This window comes from Sapajus apella, unplaced genomic scaffold (genome assembly GCF_009761245.1).
Source record: "Sapajus apella isolate SASKATOON/1434 unplaced genomic scaffold, GSC_monkey_1.0 scaffold62, whole genome shotgun sequence".
NCBI classification, from domain to species: domain Eukaryota; kingdom Metazoa; phylum Chordata; class Mammalia; order Primates; family Cebidae; genus Sapajus; species Sapajus apella.
The window spans coordinates 11,762,231-11,783,963 of NW_022437002.1; the positions used below are offsets into that span (position 1 = coordinate 11,762,231).

General features: G+C 54.6%; 1 protein-coding gene across 1 annotated transcript in view; it reads right to left on the bottom strand.

The window, feature by feature from the left end:
- Positions 1–17,765, bottom strand: part of LOC116529335 (bone morphogenetic protein 8B-like) — a 29,722-nt gene extending 11,957 nt beyond the window's left edge. The window contains exons 1-3 of the mRNA XM_032247049.1: positions 17,432–17,765; positions 3,323–3,512; positions 2,457–2,605 (exon numbers count right to left, since the gene is read on the bottom strand). Of these exons, the coding sequence (XP_032102940.1) occupies positions 2,457–2,605; positions 3,323–3,512; positions 17,432–17,765 (673 nt within the window). The remainder of the gene's footprint in view (positions 1–2,456; positions 2,606–3,322; positions 3,513–17,431) is intronic.
- Positions 17,766–21,733: the final 3,968 nt, after the last annotated feature.

Consider the following 21,733-nt stretch of genomic DNA (forward strand, 5'->3'; position numbering starts at 1 on the left):
AGCTCCCCCCTCCAGCTCCCCCCTCCACCTGCCCCACTCCAGCTCCCAGCTCCAGCTCCTAGATCCAACTTGTGCAGAATTTTGCAGTTTTCTTCCCTCTGCTCAGAATCACTCCATCGCCACAGCAGTGGGCAGGCGTCTCCTCACCTGTAAAGGGCCTGTCTTGTCCCTGGTTCTCTCCAGCCCCAGCCCCTGTCTCTGCTCCCCTTCCCCAGCAAAGGTTCTGGAAAGCACGGTCTCCTGCCCCCACTGCCTGTCTCCCTCCACCTCCCAGTCAGACCCACACTCCCTGGAGATTTGGGTCATCAACCTGTGTGTGGCAAGACCCTCGGTCACTTCTGTCCTTGCCTTCAGTGCCCATGGCAGGACACAAATGACAAACCCTTGCTTCTGGAAACACTTTAATCTGGCGTCTAGGTCACCTCACCCTCCAGGTGTTCTGCCCCCTCCCTGGCTGGTCCCTCTGGGCTCACTGTGGCCCCTCCTTGAGAGCTCTCTGGGTGGTGGAGGCCCCAGGGCTCTGGGCCAGGCCCCCTCTCTTCTCCATCACGGCCTTCCTTCCCTAGGGGACCTGGTCCCGCCCCATGCTTTAAATCCATGCCAGCACTTACATGCCAGCACTTCCCACACCTGGGTCTTCACGCTCATCTCTCCCTGGAGTGGCATTTCCATGAGGACCAGGGATCTCAGTAACATCCCAGGGGGCACAATAATATTCCAGCCAAAAGAGACCCTTGACCACCCACCTCAAACCTGCCCTTCATCTATCTTTCCCCAGTGCAGGCCAAAAAGAAAAATCTATTAGAAACAATGCACTGGTTCCATCCACGCATCATTCAGGCTTCCTCCCTTTCCTTCACCTCCTCGCCAGCTATAACCACGTCCTGACGCTGAAATCAACCCACCTTCCTCCACCTCCACTGCTACCACAAGCCGCTCGCAGCGCCCACCTGGACCACTGTGGGGCCCCCACGGGCCTCTCTGACTTCGCTCTCATCCAGCTCAGTCTACTCTTCCCCACTGAAGTAGGGGGTTCTTTATTTTATGCATATATTCAGTAAAGTTTTAATTTTACAACAGTTGATATTACATAAAAATTTGCAAAGATAGTATAGAGGCTGAGGTGGGAGGATCGCTCGAGCCCAGGGGTTGGAGGTTACAGTGAGCTGTGATCGCGCCACGGCACTCCAGCCTGAGCAACAGAGCCACACCCTGTCTCAAAGAAGAAAACAACAGCACAGGGAGTTCCCATACACCTGGACCCAGCTGCCCTGGGAAATGTTAATATTTTACACTAGTGGGGTACCTTTCTCATAACAACCAATACTGATATCTTTTTAAGTAAATAATACTATGATTGATCTGGATTTCATAACGTTTCCCTAATGCCCTTTTGCGGGTCCAGGACCCCACATGCACTGAGCCGGTTCCCCTAGGCACGTCTGGGCTCCTCCAGTTTCCCAACCTTCCCATTTTTGGATGAGCTTGGTGGTTTTAAGAAGCACTTATTAGGTATTCTGCGGAAAGCCCTTCTCTTCGGGTTTGTGTGATGGTTTTCTTACGTCTGGACTGGCATTTCAGGTCCAGGGATGGGGACCTCCAAGGATCAGTGGCCTTCTTGCCTTACACCCAGGGCAGGTGCTAGCTCTGTGCTGGTCACTGCAGTGAGCCTTCCTAACCTGGCTGAGGCGCTGCACTTCAGGTCCCCCACGCCCCATCCATACTGCACTTTTGGGAAGCAAGTCACTGAGCAGCCCACGGAAGGGGTGGGGAGCTCTGCTCCACCCCAGGAGCGGGGCATCTCAGAGGGTTCTCTTTCAAAACCTGAATCAGGTCCTATCGTCCTCCACTGCTATTAAATAAAATAAATGACTCTAAGAATCCCAACACCCTGGCCCTAGTTTACCCTGACTCAGAGTGGCCCCTGGGAACCCGCCCTCGCCGCTGCTCCATGGCGGCCCCTTGCTGGGTTTCAAACACGCCCATCTCATGCCCACTTTGGCCTTTGTATTCCTACTGCCTGGCATAAAGCAGGCTCTCCCCAGTATCACCTGTGGAGTGAACAAGGGCGTGAATCCCCATCCTGTAGAAAAGACGGTCTGGAAAGGTAAGTCCTGGCCAAGGTCACTGAGGCAGGGCACCGTTGGGCTGGGCTTCAAACCCAGCCTCCTGGCCTCAGCACCTGAGGATACAGCCACTTCCCCTCCTTTCCTTCCCAGGATAGAAACTCCCAAGGTGGAGGCTGCTCCGTGGGAAGAACCACCCACTTCCTGGGAAGCAGAAGGAGAGGAGGGAGCACCCCCGCCAGGCCAGACCTCAAGCCCTGAACCTCATTGACCCTCGAAGCAGGCACAGCTGGTGAGGCCGGGCACCCATGGCCACAGGAGGTCACTACCACTGCCTGTGTTGGCACACAGGAGCCCCAGGAGCTGCTCCCGCAGAGCCCCCAGCCTCACCATCCTCAGTCTCCACATAGAGGCGGAGTCCCAGGTCCTTGTGACGCTTCAGCAACCAGTGGTCACTGGCTGCTGTGATGTCCAGCGCCAGCCAGCCCTCATCCCCAGCTCCAAGCGTCTGAAGATCCAAAAAGAACAAGTCAGATTCCCTGTGGACACGAAAGAACAATTAACTGGCGGCCGGCACAGCTGCCTCCGTGTCTGCAGGGCCCACCTGGGGGCTGTCACAGGAGCGTCTCCCACCTGGCTCTGGTCTGTGCCCCTTCTGAGCCTCATCTCACTGCCTCAGCAGAGGTGTACACATGGGGAAACTGAGGCTCAGTGACCTGTCCAAGTCCCCACAGCCAGGATGGCAGGACAGGGATCTGAAGGCAGGACTGTCACTGGGTGTGGGAAGTAGAAAATTTCCTTTTTAAAGTTTCCTTTCTTGTTAAAGAATAAGTGTGCTAATAACTGTTAAGTTTAGATTGTGAGGTCAGGCTCCAGCCAACAGATTAGACACAGCAGTAAGGACGACCCCAAATGCATAAGGGATACATTTGCGTGTTTTCCATTGTTCACTGCACTCTCACGGCAAGATGGCCAGTGAGAGTGCCCTTCCTGCAGGCCAGGAAGGAAAAATTGTGTTGCTGAAATATCCTTTGTCTCAGTGCTAATTTTTCTTTGTGGCACCGAGCATCTATTTCCAACACTGGGGCTCTTCCCACAGTGCAGGGGCCCTAGGCCAAGCACCTCTCCTGTCTTTGAGGTTCTCTTTTGGGTCCTCTGGGAAAGGCTCCACTCACCCCCACTCCCTGCTGGGCTGCCTTGACCATGAGACTATGAGGCGGGTTGGGTGGGGAGCACCCAGGCCAAGGGGAAGGCACCTGTTGAACTGCTCCTGGACCACCTGGAACATGCTGACATGGAGGGTGCTGTTGAGCAGGTGGGTGCTGGGCACCTTGTAAATCCGGAACTCCGCGGCTGTTACCGCCTCCCCAGCCGGGATCTGGGTCAGGTCAAAGTGGAACTCCTTCCAGTGGGGCTCCTGGTGGCCCAGGGCACGGTCTCGCTCCACTAGAAGACAAAACAGAGCTGGGCTGGCACTTGGAATGGCTCGGGCTCTGGAGTGGGCAGAGCTGGTATGAGCCGCTGTCCCCAGCTGCCCACCGCTCAAGGTGCAGGGGGACCCAGGAGGCCTGGGTGGGGCTGGCTTTGTCCTTTTCAAACGTGTGTTCCAGGCTTGGCCCTGTGGCGTGGGCAGGGCTGAGGGGCTGTTGCAGCCAGGCACACCCTGAGCCCTGTACCTGGCTGTGCTCAACAGGCCCCAGGCTCCACACCCCAAACTCCCATTGCGCCCCTTCTCGGCCCTGGCTGGTGCTGGGACCCACAGATGAGACAGAGGAGGGAGCTTCCAGCTAAAGAGAAGATGGACATTGGACCCAAGGCAGAAAAAAGCCCTGAACCTGCAGGGAAACCTGGTTGTCAGGGACACAACCGATGGCATGTCAGGGGACACGGGCCATCCAGAGGCTGCCCACTGCCGGGATGAGAGGTGCAGCCAGGAGGGCTCAGGGCTGAGGCCCAAGTGTGAATCTGCCACGGTGTCAGGGAGATGGGCCCTGCAGGGGCCGGCCAGCCAGGGCAGAGGGTCAGAGCGGAGGGGCCTGAGGGCAGGGCAAGCACCAGAAGACAGCAGAGGGCAGGGGACCCACGTTTCCTTTCTGGAACAAGGTGCAGGAAGAAGGAGGGAAATGTGGAAAGGAACAAGAAAAATCAGGGCAGGAGTGACAACTCCCGGAGTGGCCCCGTCAGGTGCTAGGGAGGTCGAGGTTCCCACTGGGTGGTGGGATGTGAGCAGGTGGCATCTGAACTGGTCTTAAAGGGTGGGATGGGGTCCTGGTAGGTGGAGAGGTGGCAGAGGGGGCGCTCTAGGGAGAGGGGACCTCACATGCACAGGGGTGGAGGCGCCCACAGGTCAGCAACGTTGGGGACTGCGCGTGAGCTCGGCTGCGGCCTGCCTGCTGAGGGTGCGAATCCCCGGCCAGGAGTCTGGGCTGTGCCTCTGGCCAGTGGGGAGCACAGGGATTGGGGGCAGCAGGGGGCGGCGTGGGTGGAGGGGAATAAGAAGACACTGCGGAGGCGAGGGTAGAGGCCAGGCTGGAGGCGAGATGGGCGGCAGGGCCCTGTGGCGGGGGCTGACCTGCCAGTCAAACAAAGGAATGAAGCCCACATTGCCCCAGGTGCCCGGAAATGCCCGGGACGCTACATTTAGGGCAGTCTCACTTTAGCCTCTCGTCCCTTTTAAACTCCAGAAATCTGTGTTTCCAGAAGGCAGGGGTGGGAACCGCCCAGTGCCTTCCGCAAAACCCAACACTGAGATTTCAATGATATGTTTGTGAGTCTTTTTAAACATTCTCTCTGGTTACTGGGCTCAGTGACCACAGTCAGGTTTGTAAAAGCACCAGGCTGTGCGGGCTGCAGCGGATGTGGGAGCACTTCCTGTCCTCGAGGTGGGGACCTGGTCCAGCCGTGGGCAGGCAAACAGCTGTGTGGGGCGGGGGATGGGGCCAGACGTGTGTGGGCAGGAGGTGATGGGCGCTCATCCCAGCCCAGGGCAGAGCGGGAATGAACCTGCCTTGTCCCACAGCACCCGAGGGTGTCTTTGAAGTCTTAGTTTTTGGTCAGAAACAAGACTGAATTATGTTTTTCTAAAAATATGTATTATTTCACTCATCTCATAAGTTCATCATATTTAATTTGGAAATACATTTACCTAGTTCTTTTTTTGTGGGGGACAGGTTCTCACTTTGTTGCCCAGGCAGGAGTCCAATGGCATGATCTTGGCTCAATGCAACCTCCGCCTCCTGGGTTCAAGCGATTCTCCTGCCTCAGCCTCCCCAGTAGCTGGGATTACAGGCGTCCACTACCATGTCCGGTTAATTTTTGTATTTTTAGTAGAGATGGGGATTCACCATACTGGTCAGGCTGGTCTGGAACTCCTGACCTCAAGTGATCTGCCCACCTTGGCCTCCCAAAGTGCCAGGATTACAGGCAGGGGTCACCACGCCCTGCCTAGAAATATATTTACCCAGTTCTTACTGTGTGTACAACACTATTCTGGGCACTGAAAATACAAAAATGAATAAGAAGATATTTTTTCCACACTCATGGAGTTTACCATCTAATGGAAAACATAAAATATAAACAAAAAGCAAGTAAAATATGGGATGTAATTTCTATTGTTCTACTCCAAATGCTTTGAAGGAAACAGAAAAGGTTATGGGTTCAAGAGTAACAGGTGCTTTTCATAGGGTGCTCTGTATAGCCTATGAGGAAAAAGATTAAGATCAGACATGAACATTCTCAGGCGTTGCTGATAGGAATGCTATGTAGAGGAGAAATTTGGCAATACCTAGCAAAATTACATGTGAATTTACCGTTTGGCACAAGAACCCCAAAGACATACTGGCAAAATATGAAGACATGTGCAGAGGGTAATTCATTGGTCACAGGAAAGACACCAACCTATACCTGGTTCCACAGGGACCTCTAAATGTTTATTTTCTACAAAATCATAAAAGCTGCCTCAAATGGGCTCATGCGGAACCAGCTTCTGTCTGGGGAAGCAGCAAATGAATTTACTTTATAAATCATCTAAACCACCTTAATGTGACTCCTGGGAAAATAAACAATCATGAATCACCAATATGTGCAGATGGAACCCTCAGCCTCCTCCTCTAGCCATGGATAAAGCAACCTCTGGACCCCACGCTTCCAGGAAAGGCCACTGTGGGCAGGAGGTGGCTTCCACTGGCCACATCTGGGGCCCTGTGCCTGCCACTCCAGCCTAGGCCTTCAGATGCCAAACCCTGAGACCTTCAGCCCGACACCAACAAGGGCCCTAGCTATTTTTGTGCCCTGGGCAATTTAGTCTCATCCACACAACCTAAATCTGTCTTATTTCTGACCAAAAAGCGGGACTTCAAAAGACACCCTCTTCCTTCAGCTCAGAACAGAATCCTGTGGCCTGTGAGCCGTCCTGCCTCCCCTCAGACCCTCCCTGGCCCCGAAGGGCCCGCAGAAGGAATGTCACAGGCCCTCCCTGTGCTAGCCCTGCCATCTGTCCCTCCGGCCTCTTGTGCCTTCTGGCTGCAGACGCCTCCCCCAGACTCCTTCCTGGAAGCTGCTCTCCCCGGGCAGCCTGCCCCTCTCTGTTCAGCTGAGAAGCCTCCCAGTCCTCAGACCCCACGCAGGTCAGGCTTTTGGCCTCTCCCAGCCCCCATGCCAGGCCTTGCTGTCTCTGATCCAACTGTTCCTCTGGATGGCGAGACCTTGGAGGGCCAGGACCGAGCCATGTGTGGACATCAGAGGCTCCCATGTGGCTCATTGGCCGCCGTGTTCCAGGGCCCCAGAGTGGGGCTGTCCCAGCCTTTCTTCCTGTGGGCCGCTTGTCCCCAGGACAGCGGCTCCGTGTTTGGCACTCACAGCCTTTTGGGCTGGGTATCGCTGCCAGTCTGGGTGTGGCTGCCATGTCCCCGTGTGAGTCCATCAGAAGCCACCGACATTCCCACTGCTGTGGACCTGCCTTCTCTCCCAGCCTGGCCCCTGCGGGTGGATGGTGGCTCCCCCAGAGCTCGGGGTGCATGGGCCGGGCCTGCCTGACTGGTCCCACAGGCAGCAAAGGCGGGAAGGGAGACCCCATTTCAGACCCGAAACAAGGCCCAGACCCCGCAGCCTCTGCAGGCCAAGGGAGGCCAGGACCCATGACCTGTCGGTTCTGCGTCCTGAAGAGGCTTCTCCCACCCAGAAATCTCAGCACCGCCTCGAGGCGGCCCAGGGCTCCATGTCGAGGTATTTCCAGCCGGGTCTCATCACTGGCTTGTTTCAAGGGCTGTTTCCATATATGGCGCTGCTCTCATAATTACCGGTCCGGCCTCAGACGGCTCTGGACCCCAAATTAAAAGGGAACACCCACACACGCCACCACATCAAGCCTGCCAAGGCCAAGAATAGATCCCAGGAGATGTGAGCAAGAAAGATGCAATTCCTCCAGTTAAATCCCAGGAAAGAACTGAACTGTGGGAATTTTCCGGAAAGATGGTGACACATCCTCTCTTGCCTGTGGGGAAGAGGCCCTGGGAGGAGGGGGGCTGGGTGAACCTCCCCACCCTGTGCCTCACCCTGCAGGAGCCCCCATCAGCAGGCAGGGGGTGGGCACATTCTTTGGTCAGAGCTGGAAAGGCCTTCAGGCAACCTTGCAGAGGTGGGGAAACTGCCGAGGAGGGGCAGAGGGTTTCCAGGGTCACGTGTCAGACTGGAGGCCTGTGATGTGGATGTTCACACTTGGGGCCAATGTGAAACGAGCGGTCCCAGAATTAATGGGAAATACCGGGATGGGGGTCACCCGCCAACAAGGCCCTCCTGTCAACAGACACCTGAGAATGCCTGTGAAGCCCCCTCCCTCCAGGCAGGGCCCAGCGGGGACTTGGGGTCCCAGGGGAGGGCCCAGGGAGCTGCGGCACCCATCGTTGGCCCCACACAGACAGGGAGGGCGGCTCCGCTCTGTCCCACTGACCCGGGCCCAGGCTCCCCCCAATTCTCCTTGCTCCCTGCCTCCAGCCGGGCACCTCTTTCCTTCAACTTCCTGCCACCGGGTGAGGGCGGGGGCTGGGAAGAGTCAGACTTGGTCCCTATTCTCAGGTGGTTCTGGGGTTGCTGGCAAGTAGGAGAAAGAGGGGCTTGGTGTGCCCCTGGATCGCACAGGCAGAAAGCGAAGAGAAGTGCACGCAATGCAGGACAAGCGCTCCCATCAAGGTCACAGTCACGGTCATGTATGGTGCCTTGGAAGCAGGCAGAGAAAACTTTCCTTGAAAACATATTCAAGAGGGGTGGAAGAACTCTGAGGAACAGAACTGGAGGGGAGTCACCTAGGGAAAGCTGAGAGGTGGGAGATGCTGTGCCAGGTGGCACTTTTTAAGCACTGACCCGTGTGTCAGGCACCATGCTGCACACATGCTGTATGTCCTTCCTGTTCATGCTAACCTGACTGTGTTAGTTATCTGTTGCTGTGTAACTCATTATGCAAACATAGCAGTTTAAAACAACATACATGTGTTATTGCACATTGTTCTTAGGGCTAAGAATCCAGGAACTTAGCCGGGTAGGTCAGGATCAGGGTCTTTCATGAGGTCACAGGCAAGCTGTCAGCTAGGGCTGCTGTCTCTGAAGATGTAGCTGGGGCTCACGGATCCACTTCTTTTCACTTCTTTTGTCACCCAGGTTGGAATGCAATGGCGTGATCTTGGCTCACTGCAACCTCCGCCTCCTGGGTTCAAGCAATTCTCCTGCCTCAGCCTCCCAAGTAGCTGGGACTATGGGCTAATTTTTGTATCTTTAGTAGAGACAGGGTTTCACTGTGTTAGCCAGGATGGCCTTAATCTTCTGACCTCATGATCCGCCTACCTTGGCCTCCCAAAGTGCTGGGATTACAGGCGTGAGCCACCACACCCGACCTGGATCCACTTCTAAGCTCTGTCTTTAGCTGCTTACCATGTGGCTCTCTCCATAGGGATGCTCACCTCACGACCTCCCCGAGAACGAGGCACCCGGGATTAGAAGCCACAGTCTTTTATAGACTAATCCTGTCAGGTACCTATCACCACTAGTGTCATATGTTACAGTCGGTCACACAGATCAGCACTGGCACAGTGTCGGAGGGATCACAGAACTCTGTACATCCCAGGAGGTGGCACTATTGAGGGCCACGGTGAAGGTGACACCATGACAACTCTGTGGGGGACATTACTGACCCCAGGTTAGAGATGAGAACAGTAAAGATCGGGAAGTTAACTGATTTGCACAAGGCCACAACTGGAAGCATTGAGGGTGGGATTCGGGGCTAAGCATGTCTGAACTACAAGTCTACGTTCGTTTCTCCTCATCCACGGCCTCGCCAAGCTGCAGATGAGTCAAGGGAACACCACGTGGTGTAGTTAGAACGCTGAGTTCTGAATGCCAGGCTGGGGAAATGTGAATTCCATTCTGGCTTGAAGGGACACATGGAAGGTCCTGAGCAGGAAAAGCCATGATGGGATTTTCACTTCAGGAACTGGCGTTTCAAGAACATACAAGAGGCCAGGGACAGTGGCTCACGCCTGTAATCTCAGCACTTTGGGAGGCCGAGGTAGGTGGATGGCTTGAGCCCAGGAGTTTAAGACCAGCCTGGGCAACATCATGAGACCCTGACTCTATAAAAAAATGTTTAAAAATTAGCTGGGCATGGTGGTGGGCACCTGCAGTCCCCAGATACTTGGGCTGAGGTGAAGGATCACTTGAGCCCGGGAGGTTGAGGCTGCAGCAAGCTATGATCACACCACTGCACTGCAGCCTGGGTGACACAGCAAGACCCCATCTCCAGCCGGGAGCCATGCCGCCTCTCCTTTGGCCTTGTTTGTCTCCCACAAAATGAGAGAGACAATTGTTGGTCTCCGCTGTTGAACCCTCTTGCCCATGTTTGCCGAGTGGGCGAATGGACAATTCTCCCATTTGGGGATCATTTATATTGAGTTGCCTTTGGGCCTCTCTTTCCCAATAAATGAGCAGACTTTGGGCTGGGCTGGAGCTGTGCTTTTATTAGCTCCCAAGATAAACAGGAAAGAGAATAGTACACAGTCCGTTTGCAGCAGTGCTCACTAAGGAGTGTCCACAAACTGCTCTTAAAGCCCTGAATGAGTAAACTTTCTCCATACCTAAGTCTTGCAGCCTTCAACTTCCCCAGAACCCTGACGTGTGGAGGGTCCAGGACTGTTCAGAAGGAATGGCTGCTGCTCAAGATAGAGCCAGCAGTTCAAGGAAATAACCGACTTTTGTTTCTGGTCTTGCCATTAATCAGTCAGCCTTGGGCTAAAAACAAATGAAGCTGACATTTATTAAGCACTGACCAGCCACTGTTTTCATAATTTTACACAGATTAACTGACTTAATACTCCTAATTGCCCAATGAGGTAGCTCTCCCATTTTACAGATGAGGAAACTGGGGCTCAGAGCATTAAATAAATTGGGCTACAATCACATAAATTGTTTCTTAGGTTGGGCTCTCTGGGCAACAGACACTGAGTCGGAAAGTTTACTGGGGAAACTGGAAAGTCTATTGCTTTTTGTAGTGAATGAAGGGAGCAAGTTTTGGACGCAACCACAACAAAGGCCTCAGACAACTGCAACCAAATGGGGAGCTCTGGGGCTGGTGGCCCTTCCTTCAGAGCTGTCTCTCCTTAAGGCAAGGGGGCTGGGCATTGACACTGCTATAGACCAGTTGTTGGATGTGGGGTATCCCCAGGGATGGTACCTAGCCTCGGGCAGCTGCTTTGGGCGCAGTCAATTAATATCTAGAGAAGGGCTTGGTGCAGTGGCTTACGCCTGTAATCTCAGCACTTTGGGAGGCCGAGGCCAGTGGCTCACCTGAGGTCAGGAGTTCAAGACCTGCCTGACCAATATGGTGAAACCCCATCTCAACTAAAAATACAAAATTAGCCAGGTGTGGTGGCGGGCACCTGTAATCCCAGCTACTCGGGAGGCTGAGGCAAGAGAATTGCTTGAATCCAAGGAGTCAGAGGTTGCGGTGAGCTGAGATTGCACCATTAATATCCAGCATGAGGGAAAAGAGCAAAACTCTATCTGAAAAAAGAAAAAAAAAAAACAAACCTAGAGAAGGACTCCCCTGTGAGCTGTTAGCAGCTGTCACTCCAGGCAGCTGGGGCCATAAGCGACTGAAGAGAAGCTCTGGGAAGCCCCCAACAGCATCCACTATGAGGAGGCCTGGGTGGAATGGGGATCTCACCCAGGCAGCCTGGTCAGATCCCCGACCTGACTGCTTTTTACTACCCTGCTGTAGGTCCCTAAGCAAATGACCGGGGGGTGGCGCATAATCCCGCAGGCCCTTCCCTCGTAATACCCACTGCCACTGACTGAGCTCTGCCAGACACTTGCTAGGTTGTTTTGCTTTGTTTTTTGATGCGGAGTCTCGATCCTGTTGCCCAGGCTGGAGTGCAATGGCGTGATCTCAGCTCACTACAACCTCCCCCTCCTGGGTTCAAGCGATTCTCCTGCCTCAGCCTCCCAAGTAGCTGGGACTACAGGCATACACCACCACACTGGGTAATTTTTGTATTTTTGGTACAGACAGGGTTTCACCATGTTGACAAGTCTGGTCTTGAACTCCTGACCTCAGGTAATCCACCTGCCTCAGCCTCCCAAAGTGCTGGGATTACAGCTGTGAGCCACCTTGCCCAGCCAGACACTTGCTAATGTTTTACATGCCTTAACCTATTTAATCATGGTACTATGATACAGGCATTATTATTATTATTATTATTATTTAGACAGAGTCTTGCTCTGTCTCCCAGACAACCTCCATCTCGTTCCAGCAATTCTCCCACCTTAGCCTCCTGAGTAGCCAGGACTACAGGCATATGCCACCATGCCTGGCTAATTTTTTAAATATTTTTAGTAAAGACAGGGTTTCACCATGTTGGCCAGGCTGGTCTCGAACTCCTGACCTCAAGTGATCTGCCCGCCTCAGCCACCCAAAGTGTTGGGATTACAGGTGCACACCACTGTGCCTGGCCGGATACAGGCATTATCCCAGTTTTAAAGATGAGGAAACTGAGATGCCAAGACTTCAAATGACCTGTTCAACAGCTCACAGATCTCAAGCAGTACACCCAAAATTGAAAGTCGGTGAGCCCCACTCCAGAGTCACCTACCACCTCAGGGTCTACGCTCCTACGGCCGTGATCCACCTTTCATATCTGCTCCTGTGGGTCTGCGCATCCAGGACCCAGACATTCTTTGAGACTCAGCTTCCTCCTGTGAGTGAGGACAGTCATAGTCATCTACTCCAGGGGTGAGAAAACACTGCAGAGATGGGAGGGACCTGTCACTAGGGATCCACAGGGTGCAACATTTTTTTTTTTTTAAAGATGGAGTTTCACCATGTTGATCGGGCTGGTCTTGAACTCCCAACCTCAGGTGATCCGCTCACCTTGGCCTCCAAAGTGCTTGGATTACAGGCATGAGCCACCACGCCCAGCCCAGGGTGCAACAGTCTGGTGGCCAGACAGAACTTTGGAGAAAAGGGACCTACCTTCAACTCTCAGAAGGACAAATACCTTTAGGCATATGGTAAGATGGATAAAATATGTATTGTTGAAAGAAAAACAAAGTTGCAAAACAGTGAGCGTTAATGTCTCATGCAGTTAAAAAAAGAAAGAAAAGAAAATGCTGGGCACAGTGGTTCATGCCTGTAATCCCAGCACTTTGGGAGGCTGAGGCAGGAGGGTCAGTTGAAGCCAGGAGTTTGACCCAGCCTGGACAATATAGTGAGATCCCGTCTCTACAAAAGATTTAAAGCAATGAGTTGGGCATGGTGGTGCACACTTGTAGTTCTAGCCATTTAGGAGGCTGAGGTGAGAACGTTACTTGAGCCCAGGAGTTCACAGTTGCAGTGAGCTATGATCATGCCACTGCATTCCAGCCTGGGTCACAAAGAAAGACCCTGTCTCTGAAAATAGTAATGATATACAAATGTTAACGTTTGTATTGATAAAATATCAGGGCTGGTTGGGGATATGGAGTGCTACACTAAAGGATTAAAACACTGATATTCTCTGAGGTACAGAGAAGATTACTTGGAGCTTTCATACGTTTCTGAATATATGGTCTGAGCTTTCTATAGTGAAATTCTATAATTAATTTATGATTTGAATGTTCTAAAAGAAACATGCGTTTAGTCCTATAAATCCTAAAACAAACATATTTTGTAAGCAGTGGTTTCAGTTTGTATCACAGATTCCCATTCAACACAGTCCATTTCAGCAGCACGCACTGCATTTACTGGTGGACCAGGCCCTGGGCTGTGTGGAGAGGCAGCTGCTATTTTGGAGAAAAGCAAGGATGTGGAGGCAGGGAGGTAACCCTCTGTGTGGCCCCACCTACCTGCTCTGAGCCTCTCTTTCCTCTCAAACACGGATGTGACAGCAATTGTGAGATGCCAATGAAGGAACAGATGGGGAGGTTCTGGGCATGTGGGCATTGCTGGGCATCGTCTCACATGAGCCCGGAACAGCTCCATAAGATGACTACCTCCATTTTACAGAGGTGGAAACTGAGGCTCGGGGAGGTGGACTGGAAAGCCCAGATCACACTGAGATCAGGTGTCAGTGTCAGGACGCAAATGCTGGGTGTGTGAGTCTCAGGTCAGACACCTCCAACTTAGCCCTGTCTGTCCTGCCATTTGTTCAGCCCCTCCTGTTTCCAGATGGGGCTTTGCTGTCTAGCACACCTGACAATTACCCTTCGGGATCATGTATGTGTCTATCCTACCACACAGCTGTCTCCCTGAGGGCAGGGACTTTATTTTTTCATAGCTATATCCCCAGCAACTAGAACTGTGCCTGGCCCATGGTAGGTGCTACATTGCTATTTGTTGATTGAATGAATTAATGGATGGGAATATGAAAGAAGTCCCTAGTAAAGAACCAAAGGAAGTGGACCTGGGGCCCACGGAGACAGTGCCACCCTTCCAGGTCACATGGCTGGCAAGGGCAGAGCAGGACCCGCGCCAGGTCCTGAACTCCCACTCAGTCCTGCTTCTCCCAAACCCAGAAGGCTCAGTTCATCAACACTTCTGTCCACAGCCACCAGAGACCATGGGAACAAATCTGTCTGGTGCAGGAAGGGATCAGGATGAAAGAGAAGATGCCTGCATTCTGATCCTGGCTGAACTTCTCCCTGCTAGTCCTGCTTATGCCTCAGTTTCTCAATCTGGAACATGGGCACCTGCCTCTCTGCTGACGTGGGTGGAGGAGGATTTGGGAGGAATGCGCAGAGGTGGTCCTTCCTGCCATCCTTCCTCCCTCAGGAGGGGCCGGGCCAGCCTGAGGCACTGGGGCCAGGGCATGGGCGGTGTTGTGAGAAGACGCCTCTGCCACAGAGCCACAGGGTCAGGGATGGGAGGCACCTTGCCTTTCTGATGCCATCACTGTAGAATGGACGAGAAAGCAGAGGCCTAGGGAAGGGAAGGGCCGCGGCCCGGGACATGCAGGAGTTAATGGCGGGCGCAGGCAGCACAAGAACCTGGGTCCTGCCTCCCAGATCAGGGCTCTCCCCTCCCTGAGCACAGAGAGACCAGGGACAGAATCCACCTGTTTCATCACTGTCCTGCCCAAGAAAGCCCAGGTCTACAGGTTGATATGGATGACAGGCCAGGCAGGGCCCCGGCTCTGCCCCAGCCCTGGCCTCCCAACGCAGGCTCTGAACATCAGGACGCAGGCTTGACTTCCTAAAGCAGGGCTCTGCACAGAGGCCTGAGCCGTGGAGGGGGCCTGTGACAGCCCCACCCTCTGGGTCCCACAGGCTGCCATCAACAGTTGGGGCCTAGGGTATCAGGCCTGGCTTTTCGGGAGCCAGATGAGGCTGATAGGAGAGGTGGAGCAGGAGGGAGCAGGTGTGGGAGCCTGGGTGTGGGCAGTGACACCCCAGCGACCCTGCTATTAGATCCCGTGGTGCCTCTGGGGCCACTGACCTTCAGGAGCCTCCAAACACGGAGAGCATCCTGGTATGTGTCTACCCCACCCTGCCACAGCCTCAGTAGTTGCCAGTTAAAGCTACTCTGAGAGAATTCCACTAGTGCAATTAGCACATCAGAATAAAGAAGGCCCTTCTGACAGCTGGCTGTGCCCACCCACAGCCTGGGCTTCCACTAACAACGACCTGCCTGTTAATCCCGCAGTGCTGGAGGCCCCGGGTCTTAATGAAACATGCAGAGCTGATGTGGGAAGAAGCTGGGCTTTGGAATCCACAGCTGTGGATTCACCCCAGATGTGCTGTGTGGCCCTGGGCTGGCCATTTAACCTCCCTGAGCCCATGGGCTGGCAAAACAGTCTCACATGAATGAAATGAGGAATTGTAAGGCTCTGAAAGTTCACGTGCTACTTTTCATTCCAAAAACAGGTACAAACACCTTTTGTTTGGCTTTCTGAATCTGTTTCTAGGTTTCACATGTGTACAAGACATATGGAGATGCTCCTGTCACCTCCGTACCAGGCCATAGCTGGGAGGGTCTGGGGCCAAGAGAGGCCAGGTCCAGTTTCACCATCAGAGGGGAAAGGAACAGGCTTTCTGCTTCTCCCCTCTATCAACCAATCACACAACAACCTTGAGGACAGATCACCAGGCACCTCATTTTCCAAGGAGCAACCAAGGCTCAGAGAGGGTGAGGAACTTCCCTAAGGTCACACAGCAGGGGTAGCCGCTGCCCAATTCATAGCCACAGCCCCCACCAGGCTGTGCATGCCTTGACTCAGGGGATGCCAGGGGAGGTAGGATGTGAGCTGGGTGGTGACTCATTCTGATGGGTGGCTCCCGAGGGGACATTCTTGGGTGACTCCATCCATAAGTTTTCTTGGTCCTGCGCCCGGGGCCAGCCTGTCCTGATGACAGAGCCCCAGCCCCAGTTTCGCAGATGGTCTCCTCTGTCCCACATCTCCACCCTGTCCTCTAACTAGGAAGGTGGCATCCAGATCCCACGGGCCAGAGTCCTGTGCCTGGCACTGGCGCTCAGTGATGGTGAATGGCTTCCTCCTGCTGCTTGCCCCCCACCTCAGCTCACCACCAGCTCTGGGTGGTGGGGAACAGAGGCTCGGCCATGCCTTCTTCTGCCCTAGTGTAGGAAGCAAATGGCTGAGGGCCCCCACAAAACCTGCTGCTGCTCAGTGCCCTGGGTTCTTCGGCCCAGACTCCTCAGAAAGCTCTCTGCACCCTGAAAACCTGGCCTGACAACAGAAATGTCATCTCCTTGAGCACTGGATGGACAGTCAGGCTTCCTGGGTCCGTCCTGGCTCAGCCGCATAGAGGCTGTGCTATCCTAGGCATGGCGCTGCCTCTCTGAGCCTCACTGTCCTTATCTGGGAGATGGGGATACAGACCGTGGCTGTTACCAGGGTTGCTGTGAGGATGGAGAATGAAAGATGCTGTCGGTGGAGGGAGGCTGGAGACCCGGGCAGGGACCCTCTTCCTGCTCTCAGCCCCACAGCTCCCCCACCTCAGGCTGAACTGTTGTCCTTGGCTCTCCAGACCCCGGCTTGTCACTTGCCACAGAGAGGAGGCAAAGCAGATGGGGGACCTGACCAACAGTCACTATACGACCACAGACCAAAGAGTTTAGCACTGCAAAAAAAATCTCTGGGCTCCTAAGGAGTAAATAGCTCCCGGGTTTGATAAAAGATGTTGGCAGACAGGAAAAGCCGGGCTTTGCCTGGGAGAACAAAGTGGGTCCAGCTGCCCACTGGGCCATTCCACAGGCCCAGACACTCACCCTACGCCAGGCCATATCCCAGGGGCTGGGCCCAGGGTGACAAGGCCACAGTCCCTGCTCCACCGACCTGGGTCTGCTCCTTCCCCAGCCGCTCTCCTGACAGCTGCACCCCACCCAGGCTCCAAACAGGGAAGAGCCTGCTGTGGACTCAGGGCACCGGGTCAGCTCTGGTCACTCTGATGATGTGACCACAGGTTTCCACGCTGAACTTTGGCCCTCTCCTCAGTACTGCCCTTATCACAGTGACAGCATCCTGGCCTTGTTTACTCACCTGTCTCCCCCGGACCAGGCTGTCTTCCTGGGGCTGCCCAGGTGGGCAAGACCATCACCTGATTCTTACTGCCTTCACCTGGGTGCGTTTGGGGCAGGTGAAAGCAGGGTGAAGGGCTCCCCTGGGAGTCCACAGGTCCCCCCACTCTGCTCCTGACCACCCCGCAGCCCAGGGTACCCCAGGACCCTTAGACCTTCCCTGGCCAAGGCGGTCGCACTCCCCTAGGGGTCGCGTCCACCGCCTGTGACTCCCGGTTCGGCCAGGGCCCAGCACCGCCTGCGGAGGCACGCACTCTCCCCTGCAGCCAGCTCACTCTGAGGGTCCCCGCGGAGCGCGTGCGGCCGCACTCACCCATGTTGACGAAGCTCATGATCAGGTCGGCACGGCCCAGGCGCCGCTCCGGGAGCGCGCCGTCCTCATCGTCGTCGCTGGCCATGGCGTGGTACAGGTCCAGCATGAAGAGCGGCGCGGACGCGGGCAGCCGGGAGGCGGCGGGTGGCGCGCGGGGCCGGGGCCGCCCGGGCAGCCCGAGCACAGCCAGGATCTCGCGCTGAACGTCCCGGCGCTCGCGGGCGCCCAGACGCCACTGGGAACGGCCGGGCGGGGGTCGCGGGCCGGGGCCGCCCCCGCCCAGCGCGCACAGCGCCAGGCCCAGGAGCCAGAGCGGGCCGGGGCGTGCGGCCATGGTGGGCCGGGGGTGCTCAGCGGGTGCGCATCGGCTCCGCGGCCGCCCCTGGGCCCGGAGACGCCCCGACGGCGAGCGGGGTGCTGGGCTCAGCGGGCAGCGGGACAGGGCGGGCGGCGTCCGCGGCCTCAGCGCGGTCTCCGGAGCGCCTCCCGCGCGGCACCTGCCCAGGCTCCCAGACGAGCGGACGCGGACGCCAGCGCCTCGAGGTCGGGGCTACTCCGCGGGCTGGGACTGTCCGCCAATCCGTCTGTCGCCGCCGTGCCCGCCTGTCCGGCTGTGGCCGCGGTCCGCGCAGCGCAGGGGCGACGGGCGAGCTCCGGCAGCGACCCGGGTGGTGAGATTCCCGCGAGTCCCTGCCCCTGCCCCTGCCGTCGGTGCCGCCCGCCTCCCACCCCGTCCGACCAATGGGGGCGCGGGGGCGGGGCCAGGGCGCTGAGGCCACGCCCACGAGGGGGACCATTGGCGGCGGCCGGTGTCGCGGGTGGGGCGAACTGGAGGTGCGACCTGGGCGTGGCAGGTGGGCGGCCCGGGCGAGGGGCCCGCAGCAAGGACGTTAGCGTGATCAGCGCCGTCGTGGCTCTTGCCGCGGGCCTCGGCGCAGAGATCCTAGGGCTGCAGCGCTGTCCCGGGAAAGCAGGACCCGAGTCCGGGTCCAGCCAGTGGTGCCACCCGGCCGCCCCGTCATGGTATGCGGAGGTCGCTGTGGACTCCAGGAGCTGCCTTCATCTTGCCCCAAACGCGCCCAGGAGTAAAAATCAGATGATGTCCTTGCCCACCTGAGCTGCCCCAGGAAGACAGCCTGGTCTTGGGGAGACAGATGAGTAAACAGAGGCTGGGATGCTGCCACAGACCTGGAGGGCCGGGCGGTGCCAGCCAAGCCCCGAGGGTGGGGCACGTTCTTGTGCCTGCAGCAGCCGGCCCGGGTTCCGGCCACTGAGGCCGCTCGCCGCCTCTTGGTGCTTTCCCCGCGGCCCCTGCCTGCGCTGCTGCGGGTGCCTTCTTCCCGCACCCCCCACCTGGCTCTCGCGTGCGCCCGGGCAGCCCCCCCAGGCGGGCCGCCCCCGCCAGCCCTCGCTGCACGCCCTGTGCCCCCGGTACTGATCCAGCTTCGCGGAGTAGACTTGGCCTCCTGCCTCCAGCCGGGCCAGGAGCTCTGGGGCCCTTCCCGAGCACCTGGGAGCCACCCATGCACATCTTCTCGCTGCCACGGCCCCCGCGCAGGCCTGGCAGGAGAAGGATCCCCGCGGAAACGCCTGGACTGACTCAGCCCCTTTCTGTACACCCTGCTCTTCCCTGGGCGCGCTCTCACTTTATTTATTCATGTGTGGTTCAGGCGCTGCAGAAGGGGAAGGCACCTAGTCTGCCCTGGGAAGGCTGCTGGAGTTGACCTGGAGCTCCAGGAAAGGTCAGTGGAACAAAGTGCTCCAGGCAGAGGGAAGAGCTTGTGCCAAGGCTCTGAGACCCCCGGGCCGGGGAGCCTAATAATGGCAGGTAACAGTCAGCACTTGCCACGCGCAAGGGATGTTCTGAGTGCGTGTCCCGTGTCATTTCTGTAATGCTCACATATTGTTAGGGGGTATATACCATTGGAACCTCCTCTTTTAACAAATGAGGAAACTGAGACACACAGCGGTTAAGGGACTTATGCCAGGTCACACAGCAGTGGAGCTGGGCTGGGGCAGGTGGGCAGCTGCTCAGTGGAGCCTGGAGAGCCCAGGGGGCAAATGGCTGAGGCTGGAGGGGCTGGCAAGGGAGGGACTGCAAAGGGCCTCACAGGGGCTAGACGAGGTCCCTAAGCACCAGAGATTATGGTGCCCCCCATGTGGATTGAAGATTAAACCTCCAAGCAAGTGTATAATGCCCCCAAAATCACATTTTGAAGTCATCGCTTCAATAAAATTTTCTCTATTAATAAATTATTAATGTAAATAGTCATTTGCTGATGTCTTAAGCACATGCCTACTCTGTCTTTTACCAAAGAGGTAAATTTCTGCAAGGCCAGGTAAATAATGAAATGAAATAAAAATTATTATTATACTATTCAGAGCACTAAAAGAACCACTTTTTCCTGATTACAAAGGTAACTTGCTTATTGTAGAAACTTTTGAAAATGTAGAAAGATAAAAATTCACCCCAAAAAAACTTTAAAAATCACCCAAATCCCTGTTTCCAGAGATAACCACTGGTAAGATTTGATGCATCTTTTTCTTACACTTATGTGTATATTTTTAATACAAAAAATAGTATCTTACTTGCTTTATTCACTTCATGTTATATTGCAATATTTTACTATGCCATTAATTATTTCACACTTCTTTTTGACTGGCTTCTTGGTATTTCTTCATCATAATTTATTTAATCAAGCTTATGTTATAAGATAATATATTTATATTTTTACATTATATACAATGCTGTTATGAACAATCTTATAGAATAATCTGTGTGCATTCATGATGATTTCTTTAGGATGAATTTCTAGAGATGGATTTTTTTTTTTTTTTTAGATGGAGTCTCGCTCTGTCACCCAGGCTGGAGTGCAATGGTGTGATCTGGGCTTACTTCAGCCTCTGCCTCCCGGGTTCAAGTGGTCTTTGTGCCTCAGCCCCCTGAGTAGCTGGGATGACAGGTGTGCACCACCACGCCTCATTTTTGCATTTTTAGTACAGACAGGGTTTTGCCATGTTGGACATGCTGGTCTTGAACTCCTGGGCTCAGGTGATCTGAGTGTCCCAAAGTGCTGAGATTACAGGCATGTAGGGATGAAATATTTGAATCAAAGAGCATATACACTTTTTATGGTTTGTGATACATATTATCTGTTGCTCCAATACCATGAGGGTGCTTATTTTCTTTCACCCTTACTAATACAAGCTCTAACTGTTAAATACATAAATAAATAAATCTCTGCTGATTTGATAGATTAAAACATCTCTCTGCTGTTGTAACTTGTATGTAGGGGGTCACTACACACCACTCTCTTGTTTTTGCAACACTCTCCTTCCCTGGCTTCAAGGTTGCCTGCTCCCTTGCTGACCACTCCTTCCTGCCCACTTGTAAAGCATGGATGTTCCCCTGGGTCTGTCCACAGTCCTGTTATCCCTCTTAGACTCGACCTGGTGATGAGCTCACCCACTGAGACTTCAGTGCCGCCATACAGTCACACCTAACTCCAAATATACTAGCAGAGCAGGCCTTCCTGCTGGATGCCAGAAGCTATATCCAACGACTGATGAGACACAACCAGAGCCCAGAAACCAAAACCCTGGCACCGACGTAGGTCCCTTCCTCCCAAAGGCAGTTCAGTCTATTGGTTCTACCTTGGAATGCTTCTTGAATCCCTGAGCCTGTGCACGCCCCCTTACACTCAGGTGTTTCATGGAGCACCTCCTCCCCACTGGTCTCCTTGTTTCTCATCTCACCACCCGCCCAGCCCTCACTCATTCTGCAGAATGCATTTCCAAATGAAAATCTGAGTCCTTTCATGGCCTTTCATTGCTTATAGCAGAATTTCCCCAGGTGAGGCTTCTGAGGGCTTTCCTACAACAGGGATTCAGTATACACTGAATTATTATGTATAATAATAACAGTATACTCTGTTACTTCCCTGTTGGGAGATCCCTCATGCACTTGGCATTTTGTAAGCTCTGAGAAGTCCTCCAGTTAAGAAAAAAAAATCTGTTTAGCCTAAACTTGGCTTCTTCCAAATGCATGTGACTATGACTTTTTAGTTTGTGAGGAACACATCTTGAGGACCAGCAAGGCACAATGTGATAAGTGCCCAGGACCCAGTGGTCTGGTCCCTGCTGCCGACTCATCTCCACAGTCTTGCCTGGCCACTAACCTCATATTCTTTGCTGCAGTCTGATGGGAATACTTCTGGTCCCCCACCTGTCCTGCTGTTGACACTTCTGTTCACCTGAACATGTGGTTTCCTCTACCAGGAAGGGAAATCCCTTTGCCTATCT